Raw genomic sequence first — 18091 nt, forward strand, 5'->3', positions numbered from 1 at the left:
TATATATATATTTATATATATATATATATATATATACTTTTATTATTTATGTTATTAATCAGTTTGATTTTGATAAATTTTTATTGAATTTTTACCTTAGAAATTGAACCAAGTTGAACCGATAACTGGTTTTTGATATTCAAAACTAATCTAAACAAATTGTGTTGAATCGAATTGGCCTGTTTTTTTTGCATACCAATAGACTAGATAGAGTAAAATTGACAAATCATAGATAGGTCTAGTGATAAGAAAAGAAAAAGAAAAAAAAGGATAAAAATAACCATAAATTTATGCATTTCCCCTACCATTTACTACCGTGCCACATCAGCCTAGACTACCATAATGTGAGGTCTCTTGGCAAGTCACTAATCTTTTATTGTTGGTATTCTTTATATAAATAAAAGTAAAAACATTAAAAGAGTTTTTTTTTCCAAAAAAATGCAAACAAACAAACATTATGAGGAAGAAGATGATACAAACTTTTTGAGATTGTTTTTTTTTTTTCCTTGGTATTAGTGGAAGGATTTGAACTCTGAAAACTGTATAAAATGGGTGGAAGAATTTTACAAGTAGGTTGTCTCATCGAACAATATTTTGAGAACTTGAGGAATTTTATTTTATTTTTTAGCTGAAAAGAACTTGAGAGAAAATTATGTATATAGTTTGAGCCACGAATTATGTAAGGCCCACTATCAAAGTTAGATAGTTGAGAATTAAGAATAGTAAACAAGCTTAAACTTAAAGTATGAGAATAGTAGAGGACAATTGAAAGTATATAATCATAACATTGATTTATATAAATTCGTATTCACCCTCTCCGTTGCCTCAACTCTTTTTTTCTACTTTCATTTTTTTTGGAAATATGTAAGCGATTTTTTTATTTATTTATTTATTTTTTTTTGGTGAGTTGGAAATATGAGAGTTGCTAAATGTTTTAAGGGAATTTTTTAGCTTTTATCATGTGCAATAGATTTCCATACCCAATATTCTTGCCAACCAAATTGTCAAGATATGGAAAATATTTTTCTAAAGTTGTTAACAAAATGAAAAATTTATGTTGTCGTTGAAATACTCGTGGAAAAATATAATATAATTTAAATTGTTTTCTTTCGGTTGATAAGGGTTAATTGGCCACATCAAGATTTGAACGTAGATAAAATCCAAAAGATTGAACTAAATTAACATTTCAAATTGGGATGGAGAGAATAGAAAATTAATATTAATATGAATATTATCATGATTGACAATCACTAATTAATAAAATAAATTTAAATTTAAATATTTAATTTTATTATTATCCATCAATATAAATCTTATTAATAATTGTTGACCAGTAGAATTCAGCACGAGACTAGAATGATAGAGAAGTCTATTCGTGGCTCATGAGGACTTAATAATTTCCGGTAGAAAGTCTTTTCAACACAAACGTTACGCCAGACACGAAACCAACCACCAGAAAATAAAATAAAAAATTAAAGGAAAAATAGAACCAGGGAGAAGTGGATGGTACAAAGAAAAAAAACCCAACATAAGTTGGGCGAGGTTAGAAATTAAATAGAATAAATTTTTTTATGTTACATGCATTACGCATATATGCCAGAAGTTCCAATTTTTTTTTTTCCATAGTCAAAATTAAATTACATGACATTCACGTAATAATAGTTTTATTAATTAATATATATATATATATATATATATCGCTGTAGCAAAATATATATAATGATATTATCTATCCAATTCCATTGGACAATTTATATGGAAGGCATTATAGCTTATTATTAATAATAGACCACAAGTTTTAGCCAAAAACAATAATAATAATAGACTGCAAATTATATTCAATATCTAATATAAGATGCTGGATATGGCCTAATAAATTATATATATAATATTTATTTATTTTGCACAAGTAATAACATGAGGGAAGGTTAAAAAGGAAAAGGAATGTAGGACTGGTAGCAGTAAAAAAGGATCTTTCCATCCTCATTAATTCCAATGTTAGTTGTGATTTGACTGTTTGAGCAGACCAATTACTTGAGCAGGAATATTTCAGACTAGCAAATAAATACTGCACAAACCCAACCAAAACGATAACCCAATAGCCACAAAAAAACAAAATATATATATATATATATAATAATAATTAAACCCAACAAATAATGCTTCAAAGATAGAATAATTTCAAGTAGGACCAAAAGCCCACTTTGACTTGTCATCTAAAGCTGGCATGACACTGAGGAAGACTTTCCAGCGTCGACTTCACCTGCTCCATGCGAAAATTTTATAAACTCCAATACCACACAAGACATTCATATTGAACATCTGTCAAATCCTTTTCCTGATGTGAGTATGTATCGAGACCTCTGGCCAGCTAGCAACGACCAAGATTTTTTGTTAAAGAGGAAACCAACGTAACTTTCTATATCAAAGTTGGGATTCATTTGTGAGGATCAGTTTCTTTCATTTTTTTTTTCCTTTTTGTTTTTTTATTTATAAATAGTTACATTCATGTTTTGCTTCTATGTATTTTCTGATCAGAATCTAGCTAGGCTAATGGAAGTTCTTATCGGTTTGTAATATCGCTCACTGTATATATATATATATATATATCTTACACATAAATCATACTCTGGATATATACCTAATATTTAATTATATGTAATTAGACGAATTATATTATTAAAATTATATGTTTTTGTGACCATAAGGCATTCAATAGATAATTTTCAAGCCCATCTGTTTGAAAGTGATTTTTAAGATTCATTTTAAATAATTTTTCAAAAGTCACACAATTGATGCATTTTAAAAAATTATTAAATAGGTGATTTTTTAAAAATAAAATCACTAATTGTAGTTAGTTGGGCCAATGACAATCTTTAACTCTTGTTATATTAGTAAGTTTCCAACATAGAATGGAAAATAGGATCTCAATATATTCAAATTATATATATATATATATATATAGTCCATCTATGATGTGGACGGTTCTCATATGGATCATAGTATTTGTGACTGTTTAGCATAGTATTGGTGACAATTTTCTAAAAAATCATCGTTAATACTATAAAAAACCATTATTGTGATCCTCATACTGATCCTCATACGGTACTTATCATATAATTTCTATATATATATATATATATATATCATATTACCACAAACATAATTTTTTCCTTTTTTAATTGTAGATAGACTTTTCAAATGACGTATACTCTTTTGTCTCCACTAATTTAATTTATTTAATCACCTAACTGTTCCTTCAAAATAAGAAGCAATTCAGTGTATATATTTGAATTATGCGCGACAAATATCGTTCATTTATAATGATATTCTTATATGACAAAAATTTTTCTTTGATTTGGATGAGATTTTTTTCACAACATTGTCACAAGTATCAAACATTTTAAGCACACCTTTTTTTTTTTTTAATTTCTTTTATAATAAAATATTTTAATTTTATAAATAATTTGTCCAAGTGCTGATCTTTAGAAACTAGCTTGGTACGAAACTTCCAACTTTCTCAGTAGGTGACGAAATAGATGGATCCCACATTCCACTCGAGTTAATTTCATAGGTGCAGTTTTTTATTTTAATATTCAGTAGTAGTATAGCGACATTTCCAGAGAGGATTGGAAACATATGGATGGTACTATGAAGAAAAAAAGCTGCAACCCATTAATATTATTTATTACCCATATGCATATGTACAAATCATGCCATTATGGAGGAGGTCGGTATCAAACTATATGTATTTTAGAAATATACTAGCTTGATTATTTATAAGTTAAGAAGATATATGTAATCAGGATAATATATTTCAGCATGTTATGGGTGATCTTATCCTTAATAGCAAAATTATGTATGCATGTGTGTACTGTGTAAATGTGTATAGGCGTGTGTTTGCTTTTGTATATGTATATATACAATTTTGTTAATATGGACGATATCATCCACCTTTTGATAAATAATGATCATTTGATTACATATAATTGCATCTAATTTTATGAATTAAATAATGATAAATGCTTCTCATCTACCTCTTTATAGAAGATATCGCATACAATAAAATTTCTATATATATATATATACACACACACAAAAGTACAACTACTATCACATTAACTCTAAGAAAAAATTATTTAAAAAAAAAAAAAAAAAAAAATTATCGTTAAAAATTATATTGATTAATCAGACTATATTGATTAAAAATTATCCTCATATCGTGACCTATGTATGTATAAAGTGAATCTTCGTTAAAAATGCTCTTAAATTACAAAAATTAAAGATTAGTATAACGTAAGGGTATTCTTAACGGAGACCCACTATATCTATGAATATATATATATATATATATATATATATGTAAGTATTATTTTAGTGGATATCGATGTTTGGTTTATATTGGCCACTTAGAGCTCATTGAGGATTCAATACAAATAATCAATATAGTCTGATTGATTTGTACTGTACCATTTTTTTATTGTATTTTAATTTTATAAATTAAAATATTTTGATATGATTAGGATTAGATATATATATTTTTGGTAATAATGATTAGGATTATATATTATTATTATTATTATTTCACTGCAAAACTGGTTATATGAATGTTGGTGGGAAGCAGGGAATGAGGGAGATCAGAAAGACAGCAAAAGTGCACTACAATAACTTTGTAATTGCAAGCATATGTCAGGAAAACAAGAGCAATGTAGCCAATTGCCTAAATTACTTTTTTTCCTTTTTTCTATTTTCTTGCCCTCTACTTTTGGACAACCAATTGCCTGGTGGCGAAAATACACACATGTATATTTGTGATATAGCTCTTGTCTATCAGTGAAAAAGAAAAGAAATGCCAGAACAGAGACCAAATGAACTATACTTTTTCAGTATAAAGTAGGACTGGAAACTTCTCTTTCATGACTATATCCATGTGAAAGTAATATAAAAATAAATAAATAAATAAAGCCAAAAAGAAAAAGTAAAAGTAAAAGATTTGAAAAGAAAGATTAAAGCCATAAGAGATTTTGGGAAAAGAACAGGAATATATTATTTCTTTTTTTATTACTAACAATCTCAGTGCCGGCCCAAAGCACAGGAAGGTTTGAGAAAACATAATCTCCACAATAAATAGAAAAAACCAAATGATAAAATTACAAGGCCATACTCTATACAGTAATAAATTATATATGAAAACCTACACATAAGAATAAAAATATTGAAAAATCAAACAGCAACAAAACAAAACCAAGCTAGTTCATGCCTTTTCTTTGACTTCCCAGTGTCCCCAATTTCTTTTCTTTCCTCTTCCAAAGTTGTTCACCATCAAAGCAGCTCCAACTTGAAATTACCAAAACAACATGTAACATTGCAACCGTAGAAGTCGAAATATTCTGGTTTGAAATCCAAAGGTTGTAGCTCATAGAAATTGATGATTCCTTCAAAACCTTATTGAACGGACATGGACTTTGAGCTTGGTCGTCACGAAATTTTCTACTCACGGAGACTTCTTTTATTGCATTTCTGAAACTAAAACCTGCAAATTGGCAATACCCAGAAGAGTAAATCACTTGTGTATGGTTAATTTCTTTGCTTATTGAAAACATTATGCCAAATGAAAACGATTGTAGCAGTGGATTTTTTTTTTTCAATATAATAAAAATAGTAAGTTTTACTTACATAATTGGAATCCTTTTGCGGTAAAACGTTTTGAGCTTAGTAGAGAGCAGGAGGTGGTGGGGATGCATAAATGTAAACCGGAGGAGGTGGCGATTTCACCGGTGGTGGGGGAGAAATGTAGTGGTATGGTGGTGGGGGAGATTTCTCCGGTGGTGGGGGAGAAATGTAATGGTATGGTGGTGGAGGAGATTTCTCTGGTGGTGGGGGAGAAATGTAATGGTATGGTGGTGGAGGAGATTTCTCTGGTGGTGGGGGAGATGTGTACTGGTAAGGTGGGGTTGGGTATTTCTCTGGTGGTGGGGGAGATGTGTAATGGTAAGGTGGGGGTGGGGATTTCTCTGGTGGTGGAGGAGATGTGTAATGGTACGGTGGTGTGGGAAGTTTCACTGGTGGTGGGGGAGATGTGTAATGGTAAGGTGGGGGTGGGGATTTCTCTGGTGGTGGAGGAGATGTGTAATGGTATGGTGGTGTGGGAAGTTTCACTGGTGGTGGGGGAGATGAGTAATGGTATGGGGGTGGTGGAGATGGTGAGGGTGGTGGTGGAGATATGTAGTGGTATGGTGGAGGAGGAGATGGAGATGGTGGTGGAGGAGATGTGTAGTGGTATGGAGGTGTGGGATGTTTCATTGGTGGTGGGGGAGAAACGTAGTAATATGGTGGAGGAGGAGATTTCACTGGTGGTGGAGGAGAAACATAGTAGTATGGTGGTGGCGGAGATTTCACCGGTGGTGGTGGAGATGTGTAGTGGTATGGTGGTAAAACAGGATGAGAAGGTGGAGGAGGGGACTTGTAAATGTATGCCGGTGGTGGTGGGGACTTGTAGTAGTAAGCCGGTGGTGGTGGTGGGGGAGACTTATAGATATAAGCCGGTGGTGGTGGGGACTTGTAGTAGTAAGCCGGTGGTGGTGGTGGGGGAGACTTATAGATATAAGCCGGTGGTGGTGGGGACTTGTAGTAGTAAGCCGGTGGCGGTGGTGGTGGAGACTTGTAGTAGTAAACCGGTGGTGGTGGTGGGGGAGACTTATAGATATAAGCCGGTGGTGGTGGGGACCTGTAGTAGTAAGCCGGTGGTGGTGGTGGTGACTTGTAGTAATACACCGGTGCTGGAGGAGGTGGTGACTTGTACACGTAAGGAGGATGAGATGGCTTGTGCTTTTCACACTCCTCGGATGGTTTCTTTGAGGCATAAGCAAATGCCTTAGCTTGGAGCACAACTTCATCCTCGGTCTTAGACTTCACCTTCAGCTTGGCACCCTTGTCTCCCAAGTGGTAGCTAGTCGGAATGTTGTATGGAGAATCCTTGGGTGGTGCATGGAGCTTGGCCTTGCAAGCCTTGGCACCATATTTGCCATAGTCAAAGCCTTCAACTGTGATGCTGTATTTTCCATTGATCTTGGTCTTACCATAAGCCTTGATCTCCTTCTTTCCAGCTTCACATGTTACCTCAACAACAGCACCTGTTGCATGGTTAATTTATAATATTAATTAGGACAAAAAAAATTACATCGCCATCGGTGCCTTACAAGTCAACCAAATTATACTGAAGCCAGCTAGAAGCAACTTTTTATGTTTTCTTTCTATTTTTTAGTATAATTAATTGGTTTGATCCACATGGGTTTCGGACAAAATTATTGTAGGATCAATTTATGGACAATATGTATTTGTTTAATAATGCAAAATTTTTAAAAAAGAGCATCTTTGATTTTTTATTTTTTTATTTTGAAATAAGCATCTTTGAATTTAAAAAGACTACATGTGCAATGATTAATTGACCACAACCACAAGGGCAAGTTGGGTTTAATCTATTTACATATAGCTCAATAAATATTTTGATGTATGCAGAGCTAAAACTATGAAAAATCTAGTAATATAGAAATAAAAAATAACAAAATAGTAATACTAAAACCCAAGTGATATCATTAGTGAAAAACAAAAACAATTTTTTTTTAAAAAAAAGGAAGAAAATTAAAAGCCTAATTGAAAAAAAGTCCATATGATGGAAGCCCATGAAAACAACGTTTTGACTTCAAAATAAAGTTGCATGGCGCCCTTGTAAGAAAAAATATTTAGCCTATCCAAAAAAAAAATGTGGACCACACAAAATATAAACTAGCTAGAACAAACTTCAAGCATAAAACTAAAAAAAAATAATAATAATGATTTAATAAATAAGAAAAAAAAAATGCCAATTAAACATGCATATTTTACCATAGCTACAATATAGAACGTAGAATGGATTCCATAGAATCATGATGAGGTACTGCTTGGCATGCATAAGATGGGACTGTAAATCATTAATTTTTACATAGAAAAAGGACTAATAATTAGAATTCAAAGAAAGATAGTGTACCTTTGAGATGCTTCTTGTCGTGTGACTTTTCAGGATGATCCCAATCATAGCATCTGTAGCTATACACTTTTCCGACCACCTTAACAATCAAATGGTGGTGATGGTGGTGAGGAGGGTAGGGAACAGGTGGTGGTGGAGAGTTGTAGTAGTAAGGAGGGTAATGTGGAGTGGGTGGTGGTGGGGACTGGTAGTAGTAAGGACTTGGTGGAGGTGGAGACTTTAATGGTGGTGGAGGAGAGCTGTATATGTATGGTGGTGGTGGCGGAGAGCTGTATACATACGGCTTCTTTGGTGGTGGAGGCGGTGAGCTGTATACATAAGGTGGTGGTGGTGGGGAGCTATACACATATGGTGGTGGTGGTGGAGAGCTGTATACATAAGGCTTCTTTGGTGGTGGTGGTGGGGAGCTGTATACGTAAGGTGGTGGTGGTGGAGACTTGTACACATAAGGTTCCTTTGGTGGAGGTGGAGGGGACTTATACACATAAGGCTCCTTTGGTGGTGGTGGTGGAGACTTGTACACATAAGGTTCCTTTGGTGGAGGTGGTGGAGGAGGGGACTTGTAGACATAAGGCTCCTTTGGTGGTGGTGGAGGGGACTTGTACACATATGGCTCCTTTGGTGGTGGTGGAGGGGACTTGTACACATATGGCTCCTTTGGTGGTGGTGGAGGGGACTTGTACACATATGGCTCCTTTGGTGGTGGTGGAGGGGACTTGTACACATATGGCTCCTTTGGTGGTGGTGGAGGGGACTTGTAGACATAAGGCTCCTTTGGTGGTGGTGGAGGGGACTTGTAGACATAAGGCTCCTTTGGTGGTGGTGGTGGAGACTTGTATACATAAGGCTCCTTTGGTGGTGGTGGAGGGGACTTGTAGACATAATGCTCCTTTGGTGGTGGTGGTGGAGGGGACTTGTACACATATGGCTCCTTTGGTGGTGGTGGAGGGGACTTGTACACATAAGGCTCCTTTGGTGGTGGTGGAGGGGACTTGTACACATAAGGCTCCTTTGGTGGTGGTGGAGGGGACTTGTACACATAAGGCTCCTTTGGTGGTGGTGGAGGGGACTTGTACACATATGGCTCCTTTGGTGGTGGAGGTGGAGACTTGTAGACATATGGCTCCTTTGGTGGTGGTGGAGGTGGAGACTTGTAGACATATGGCTTCTTTGGTGGTGGCGGAGGGGACTTGTAGACATATGGCTCCTTTGGTGGTGGCGGAGGGGACTTGTACACATATGGCTCCTTTGGTGGTGGCGGAGGGGACTTGTACACATATGGCTCCTTTGGTGGTGGCGGAGGGGACTTGTACACATATGGCTCCTTTGGTGGTGGTGGAGGGGACTTGTACACATATGGCTCCTTTGGTGGTGGTGGAGACTTGTATACGTAAGGCTCCTTTGGTGGAGGTGGAGGAGACTTGTAGACATATGGCTCCTTTGGTGGTGGTGGAGGGGACTTATAGACATAAGGCTCCTGTGGTGGTGGTGGTGGTGGAGACTTGTATACATAAGGCTCCTTTGGTGGTGGTGGAGGGGACTTGTACACATAAGGCTCCTTTGGTGGTGGTGGAGGGGACTTATAGACATAAGGCTCATGTGGTGGTGGTGGCGGTGGAGATTTGTACACATAAGGTTCCTTTGGTGGAGGTGGTGGAGATTTGTATACATAAGGCTCCTTTGGTGGTGGTGGAGAATTGTAGTGATAAGGTGGAGGTGGTGATGGTGATGGTGGTGGAGGCGACTTGTATACGTAATGCTCCTTTGGTGGCGGCGGTGGAGAGCTATAATGGTAAGGTGGTGGTGGTGGAGACTTGTATTCATAAGGCTCCTTTGGTGGTGGTGGAGAAACGTAATGGTAAGGTGGTGGTGGTGATGGTGATGGTGGTGGTGGAGACTTGTATACGTAAGGCTCCTTAGGCGGAGGCGGTGGAGAACTGTAATGGTAAGGTGGTGGAGGAGGGGACTTATATTCATAAGGCTCCTTTGGTGGTGGTGGAGAACTGTAATGGTAAGGTGGTGGAGGTGATGGTGAAGGTGGTGGGGGAGACTTATATTCATAAGGCTCCTTTGGTGGTGGTGGTGAACTGTAGTGATAAGGTGGTGGTGGCGAAGGCGACGGCGGTGGCGGGGACTTGTACTCGTAAGGCGGAGGTGGAGAGCTGTAAATGTAAGGATCAGCAGAGACAGATCCTACATTGCTTGAAACAAGCAACACAGCAAGTGTCAAGGCCATTTGAGGCCAAAGATGACCCTTTGGAGGGTCGCCACCCATTTTCTTCATGGGTAGCTGCTGGAAAATTAAGTAGCTCAGGCCAAGTGTACGTCACTGTATTTTTTTTTTTTTCCCTCGGGAAAGTTGGGAATTTTCCAGGGAAGAGAGAGAGAGAGAGAGAGAGAGAGGCCAGGCTACAGAGGCCGGCTGAGGGGTGAATGGGTATTGAAGCAGGAATATGCATGATTTTATAGTGTGTGTGAGTCGTTGAAGGAAAGCTGTCATAAGGGACCAATTCAATTTGGCCTACTTTAATTTGGTTAATGCAAAAAAATATAAATAATAATAATAAATAAAATAAAATATTTTTTCTAGCTGTCCTTTTCCATTTAATTTACCTTTTTAAAAAAATGTTCATTTGTATATCCCCAGTTAGCCTGAGAACTAGTCTCTAACTGCTCTTTTAATATAATGCAATAGGATTATCATGCTAATATAATATTATATAGGTATGTATATATTTATATATATGATTCCAACTCCTCAAGATGTGAATATATTATATCTTGAAAGAAAAGAAACTTCAAATTAAAGAGCGAAAAAAAAAAAAAAAAAAAAAACGAAGAGAGACAGAGATCTGAAATACTATCAATGATTAACGTTGACGATATAAGAACACCACCATACGTGGCATTTTTGTAGCAGCCTGATCAAAAGGGAGGTGGAAATAACCAGAAATCATGAGAGATCGATCTGCAATTTTTTTTGTTCCCCTTTTAATCCAGTGGCTGCTAGAGGTGCCACGTGAAGCTTCCACGAATACGCCTACAAAATTAATATTATATTCTTTTTTTTTTTTTTTAACTTGTGTAATGTAATAATGAAAAGGGTTTTTGTTTTTAGATATAAAATTGATACTTCTTAATTGGTTTATGAATTTGCTAATAAAAATCTAATGTATTTGGGTAAGTTGGAGACAGATAAAGACAAAGGGAGATGTTTCTAATGTCTATAGTGCAAGTTCATGACCACCTTCCATAAACTAAAATGAGATCCAAAAAATAAAAAATTGATAAAAAAAAAATTGCAATTGAATAAATATTTGTGGGTTTCTCAATTATGGGACAAGCATGTGAAATCAATGATGTGCCCCTGCAGCTCTTGTAGGTAGTTTGAGAAACGCGACAGAGAGAAGATGGGAAAAGTAAAAAAAGGAAAAGATTTTTAGTAAAGAGAATATATTTTTATTTGTAAAATAATTCTCAGTGAAATTAATAGATTTCGTGTGCAAGAAATAATAATGCACGTTCCTTTGAACATGAACATTTTTGTCCCCACTGTCATGAAAAGACCGCAATTTTGGTCATTGGACCACCATTTTGATGCATTTTTGAAGAACTTAAAATTTGGATATTCTTTTCCTAATTAAGCACATTGGCTTGGTTTTGAATTAGAAGATCGATTTTCTTGTAACTAAATATTGGACAGCTGTATCAAAAGCAAGTGGTAAATAAAAAAGGGAAGGAATATTGGTGTCAGGGTTTTGGACAATATGTATTTGTGAGAATTCAAGAAATTTATTAGAATCTTTAATTATATTAATAAAAAAAGTCACCAAAATATACATGTGGGCATTAAGCAGCTAATATGAATTTTGTCCATAATGAAAGAAAATGGATCTGATACGTGTAAAGCAGTAGTAAACTAAATGGTCCCAATATAATTAACCAAAAAATTAGTACCAAGTCCCCAAAAAAAAAAAAAAAAAAAAGAACAATATAAAACAATGAATTCTCATTATATTTTAATACCAAATGAGGAAAAATTCAGTGTCATTTTGGTTGGTATTGTGTTCAATCAAAACCTTAGATAAAAAATTTTTATGTCAAAAAGCTAGAAAATGAGTTTAATGCAGTGTACCAATGAGCATTCAGAACATTTAAAAGAGTGTAAACAGTAAACATACACCTAGCTAATCCTCTCACTAAGTCCCCATTCCATCAGTCAATGCCGTGTGATGAAGCACGGCTAAAAAGTCTGATTGAAAAAGCTTTGCAAAGAGAGAGAGACAGACAGAGAGAGTTGTTGAGAGGGAATTATTATAGCAAGGGCCTTCTTTTTGAACACATTAATTTGAAATGTTTCCTTTTTTACTATCAATGTATGCCTTAGAATTAATTACCAAAATGTATGCCTTTGAATCTACCAAAAGAAAAAAAAAAAAAAAAAAATCAATGTATGCCTTAGAGAGTTTGACCCCTTTAAAAAAAAAATTAAAAATAAAAAAGGCACGCATCTGAGAGAGAGAGAGAGAGAGAGTAAATTGGGTAATAGAATAGGAGGCTGGTTGTGGAGGACAGTTTGGAAGGAAGGATGTTGCAGGGGTTTGGAGGGAGCCCAAAAAAGTGAATGCTGATGATGTGGGAATGATAGAGTAAATGAGAGGCAAATGTGCGAATGAAAGGATTTCCCAATTTTGAGTGGCTAATAATGTCCAACTCATTAAAAGGACCACTACCCCCCTTCCATCTGCCTTTTCCTCTTCAAAAGTAAAATAAAAAAATTTAAAGTGTAAAAAAAGGCAAAGTGTTGGTTTAGGTATTCTGGTCAATGTCTATGTAGATTAGTTCTATATTCACCTAATTTTTTGTCTAGATGGTTGGTAACTTTTTACCCTTTCTATTTGTATAAATTGAGTTTTATCATATGATCTGGTTAATTTGAGTATGTTTATGTGGCAAAATGTCTATGCATTATCAATTGTTATTTAAATTTTAGTTTATCAAAAAAAATTGTTATTTAAATTAAATCTAAAATTTAGATGAAATATGACCAGGTTTAGCATTTGTCACACTAGCATCCATATTTAATAAAATCAGGAATTTCTTACCAAAAAAAAAAAATGTGTACATAAATATAAATTTTTACTATATCATCAATGTAGGTATTCTGATAAAATCTTATTTTCTTCCAAAAAAAATTGTAGGTAGTTTAGAGTTCTAAGCTATCTAATTGGATTTGCTTACAAAAACCCATATGAAATTATAACCCAAAATCAAATCTACAAAAGCTAAAATTCTCCTCTCTCTATTTTGCCAAGTTTATTAGATTTAAGATGAATATTAAGGTTAAGTCTACCATACTTGTATTCATTCTAAAAACATAATAAATTAAAGTGTTTGTTTATTTTGGAATTCATTTGCTTCTTTTAGTTATACTAGTTTTAAGACGAAATTTCTACTATAAATCAATGAGATTAGGTAAGGAATTAAGTGACAATGTTTAGATCTTCAAAACTTTTCCCTAGCATTAATTAATTTCACATGCCCGAATCCTGGTCATATCGTCTCAAACTCTAAGATCCATTGACTAAAGATATTGGCATAATTAGACCAGCAACTACCCCTTAAAAGATTGGGAAAAAAAAAAAAAAGTATATTTCATATATACATCCCTAAAGGTTGCACTAATTACAATTTATTCTTTTAGGTTCTGAAAATTACAATCAATACATTTGTAAGGGTAAAGATAATATTTACTAATTCAAAAGGTATATAGATGAAACAATAAAGAGGAAAGATAATGATTTTTTAAAAGTAAAAGAAGGATGATAATATTTTTGAAATATATAGATTAAATTGTATTTAAATCAAATCTTAAGGATGGTGAATAATATATTAATTCTAAAAAAAAATAAAAATAAAAGAAAAGAATATAACACAAGGTGAAAGATTATAATGGTACTTGTATTAAAATTATCATTTTTTTTATCTAAAAATAAAGATTATAATGGTACTTGTATCAAAATTATTATTTTTTATTATCTAAAAATGAGAAATTTGAATTTAAAATCATGGCATGAGAAAACTTTTTCTAAGAGGAAGAACAGAGTTATCAATTTGAAATGCTAATAAACAAGAGTTTGGCTAAATAAATAATAGTAGTTAATATGTCCTTGTCCATTTATATGGACTTGAGATTATTCTTAATCAAAGAAGATATACTGATCTTCTTAGTTGGCACTGTACTGTAACAGATGGACTATTCAATTCCAAAACAAATAAACATGAGATGTATATATCCTCATAGCCAGCGTCTTAGTATTATACATGAAAGAATTGTATTGGTCATGGTATAGGTTGCAAAGTCTACATCTAATGGTTCACACCAAAAAGTTTTCTAATTGAAAATAAAAAATGGAAAACAGCATATTATAATTTAAGTAGCATTATTTTATAATATATGTTTTATTTACATTAGATTAAGGAAATCATTTTTTATTTTATTTTTTTCCAACAATAGCTCTTGGCGTTTTCTTGCTTTTACACTTTAATTTCTAAGTTTTTTCTTTCTTCTCTATGTACATGTTCTTCGACATTTCAACGTCCCCTTAACATTTAGCTCACTTTAATTTCATATATGTAAAAATCATGAGTAATGGTCCGATAATAAGTTATTCAACCCCCCAAAAAAAAAAAGAAAAAAAAAATAGTCGGTAAGTTTTTTTTTATCACATTGACCTCATAATATTATTTTTGTTTGATAATTTGAAGAATGAGAATTTTAGTACCGGAACTTCGGAGTTATGATCATTGCCACTAAATTATAGTATGGTCTCTAATCATAACCATTAACTTTGTTAGCTTTGTTTAATTATGTAAATGCCATATAAGTACCAAAATATTATCCTCACAACTGATAAGAAGCCAACTAATAAGTTATTTATATACAAGGCAACTGATAAGAGGCTAACTAGTAAGTTATTTATATACAAGGAGGAAAATAATTAGAAATAAATTGCATAAACAGAAAAATTAATTACTTTTATGATTAGGATCTCATTTTAATCTGTTAGGGGAAAAGCTAAGAATAATATCCTGAGATTCTGGTTCAAATAACCCTAGTGATTAAAAAAAAAAAATGTACAATCAATAATTATTCATTTTTATCTTCATTCTATTAAATGCAGAAAAGTGCATTTAGTTTTTAAAATTTGTTTAAAAAGAATCTCAAGAAATGAGACAGTATAATATTATTTCCTTCCCCACCGACAGAATGAATCAATTATCTGATCTCATTTTCTCACGGTCCAAACGCATACTGCCAACAGTAATTTAAAAAAAAATAAATAAATAAAGAAGAAGAAGAAGAAATAATAATGAGACTAACCACGTTGCCTAATTAATTGCCTGTCTATCTTTTTGTTATTTTTTTTAAATGGCATTAACCAATATTTTAATGCAACCATGTACAAGAACGGTTAAATTTTGAGAATCTTTAATTGAAGTATTAAATTAATTGGAACCGTATGACAGTAATTAATTAATTTCAAACGGCAATGGATGACTGGAGCGTATTCAATACAATATTTTCAAAATAATTTGAAATTTTTAGGTTCATGTGGGTTTGGAAGACTATATTATACATCAATGAATTGAAGAGTACAAAGAACAAACAAAAAGAAACAATAAAAAAAATTTAACAGCAATTGCAATTGCCAAAAAAATTAATAAAGGACCTATATATATAAAACCTATTAATAGTAGATAACTAAGCAAAGTGATGTTAGTGCTTGATTGATTTATAGGATGGTTAACAAAAATGCCAACATAAACTTTCCCAATGTATAAATAAAGACAAGTATTTCGTCCCCAAAAAAATAAACAAATAAACACTCTAATCTGTATTGTTAATAAAGTTTATGCTACTGAAAAATGAAATTGAATAATTTCCTTGATTGATTTCATTGATGTAAAGATCCGTTTTTATACAATAGAGCTAATAAGTACAAATCTCATAATAAATCCAACTAAAGGATTGTACAACTGCTAACTAATAAACCATATCATACAAATAGTTGAAATTGAAGATACAAGCCGAGAAGTTACACCAACACTATCACGATAAAGCAATATCTAACGGCCCCCTTCAAGCCGACACAGGAGAGGATCGAATTGTCAGCTTGGAACAAAGAAATTACAATCGTGGAGCCGACAATGCTTTGGTGAATATATCTACTGTTTGATCAAGCGATGGAACATGTCGAACTCCTGGGTACATCAGTGCAACCTTTTCACGAATAAATGAAATCTACTTCGATATGTTTGGTCAAAGCATGAAACACTAGGTTCTTGGCCAAAACAATTGCACTTAAATTGTCACACACCATATTATAGGGGTTAAGTAATGGGAATATGAGAATATATGGATTAAATGTTAGTGCTAATATAGATGAACAATTATACTAATATAGATGAATAATTATACACAATCACATTAGCACTATAAACCCAAGATCTATACACAATTAACAAAACTGTATTTAATTAAATTACTAACATTTTAAATGCAGTCATTGATTTATTAGATCTACCTATAAAAACAGAATACAGGAGTAACAGAGGCAATGCCTAATAGACACATTACTTTCTAACCTTTCTTCTTCAAGTTTTCACCAAATAGGTATCACAAATACCTCGAAACTCTAATCTCTCAATTGTATGTATCATATTATTTCGCTAATGACTCATTCCCAATTTATTTATATATTCAAAATAAATAATGATAATAATAATAATAATATAACATATAAATAATAAATAATAATAATAATATAATAATAAAACAGGGAATAAGTTAATTGGACTTTTAGAGATAATAAATCCTTCAGTTCAATGGGCTAATTGAAATATTACAAAGAGTGTATGGGCTAAAGGTTCTACTGAAAAAGTCAATAAATAAACCAATCTCATTATTGGTAAACAAATCATGTAAGTGAATCACATGATTATAACTAATTTACATAAAATATCTAACATTAAACTCCATATATTAAATGGAATTGGACTAATTAACTTAGACTGTACTATTTAAGTTTAATCCAATAAGATTTAAATTAGTTTTACTTTAATTGTACCAGATTCAAAATAGTTCAATCTCATCGGTTTTCATCGAATGCAACAAACAAATATATATTTCATAAAAAATTATAAAGCGAATTGCATTTTAGTATCTTATACATTAGTAATATACACTAGTAACCTTGCACATTAGGCCTTTAAATTTCAAATACATCACATTGAGCCTCCAATTGACATCTTATGCCACATTATGTCCTTTCTACAATTTAACAAATGGATCATAAACGACACTATCCATGTGATTCTCACATGTCACTTTTGTTGAACATAACTCACCAAAACGAAAGTGGCTTTAAAGGAAAAAAAAGACATACGCTAAATCAAAAGGCAATTAAACCATATCTGACGATGCCATAATTGAGATATGAGAGAGAAAATGGTTAAAGTATCTCCTTAATTGATTTGAATAGAAACCTAATCCACCCAATAAAAAAGGTTGACCATGTCGCACTCATCTTATCAATTTGATCTTGTTTCTTGGAGTAGTAGTGAAGTATTGAAAGAAAAAGCTTTGAGGTGATCTAGGGTTTACCAACATGCGAAGGTTGTTTCCAAGACCATGTTGAGAAGAAGTTTGGATTTTGGGCAAGAGAGAAATAGCATTGCTACCAGCGTTGCCACCACAAAAGTTGTTAATCATTGGAAAATTCATAATTATGCTAGAAGAATTAGAAGAATAAGAAGAATAGAAAAGGGCCTTTTTTCCTTATGTTAATTAAAGTTTAATTGTTTTCTATCATCTTGATTGGGGGGAAAATTAAAAAAGGAAAGATTTTTACTTTTTCCCTTCTTCATTTTTTTTTTTTTTTTTCCCTTCTTCCTCTGAAGGAGAAAAGATAAAAAGGTGGGTTTATAGACTTTTGGAGGGTGTATCTTTTCAATCTCTAAGATGTTCTATATTTTTTTCTTCTTGGTTGAAGTCTCCAAACT

General features: G+C 33.1%; 1 protein-coding gene across 1 annotated transcript; it reads right to left on the reverse strand.

Moving 5' to 3' along the window:
- Window positions 1-5022: 5022 nt before the first annotated feature.
- Window positions 5023-10470, reverse strand: LOC107433480 (extensin-2-like). Its single transcript, XM_025067044.3, has 3 exons — window positions 8027-10470; window positions 5677-7133; window positions 5023-5533 (listed from the first exon to the last, which is right to left on the reverse strand). Exons 1-2 carry the CDS (start codon window positions 10308-10310, stop codon window positions 5713-5715), a joined length of 3705 nt encoding a protein of 1234 aa, XP_024922812.3. The 5' UTR covers window positions 10311-10470; the 3' UTR covers window positions 5023-5533; window positions 5677-5712.
- Window positions 10471-18091: the final 7621 nt, after the last annotated feature.

The sequence above is a fragment of the Ziziphus jujuba genome, chromosome 3, assembly GCF_031755915.1.
Source record: "Ziziphus jujuba cultivar Dongzao chromosome 3, ASM3175591v1".
NCBI lineage: Eukaryota > Viridiplantae > Streptophyta > Magnoliopsida > Rosales > Rhamnaceae > Ziziphus > Ziziphus jujuba.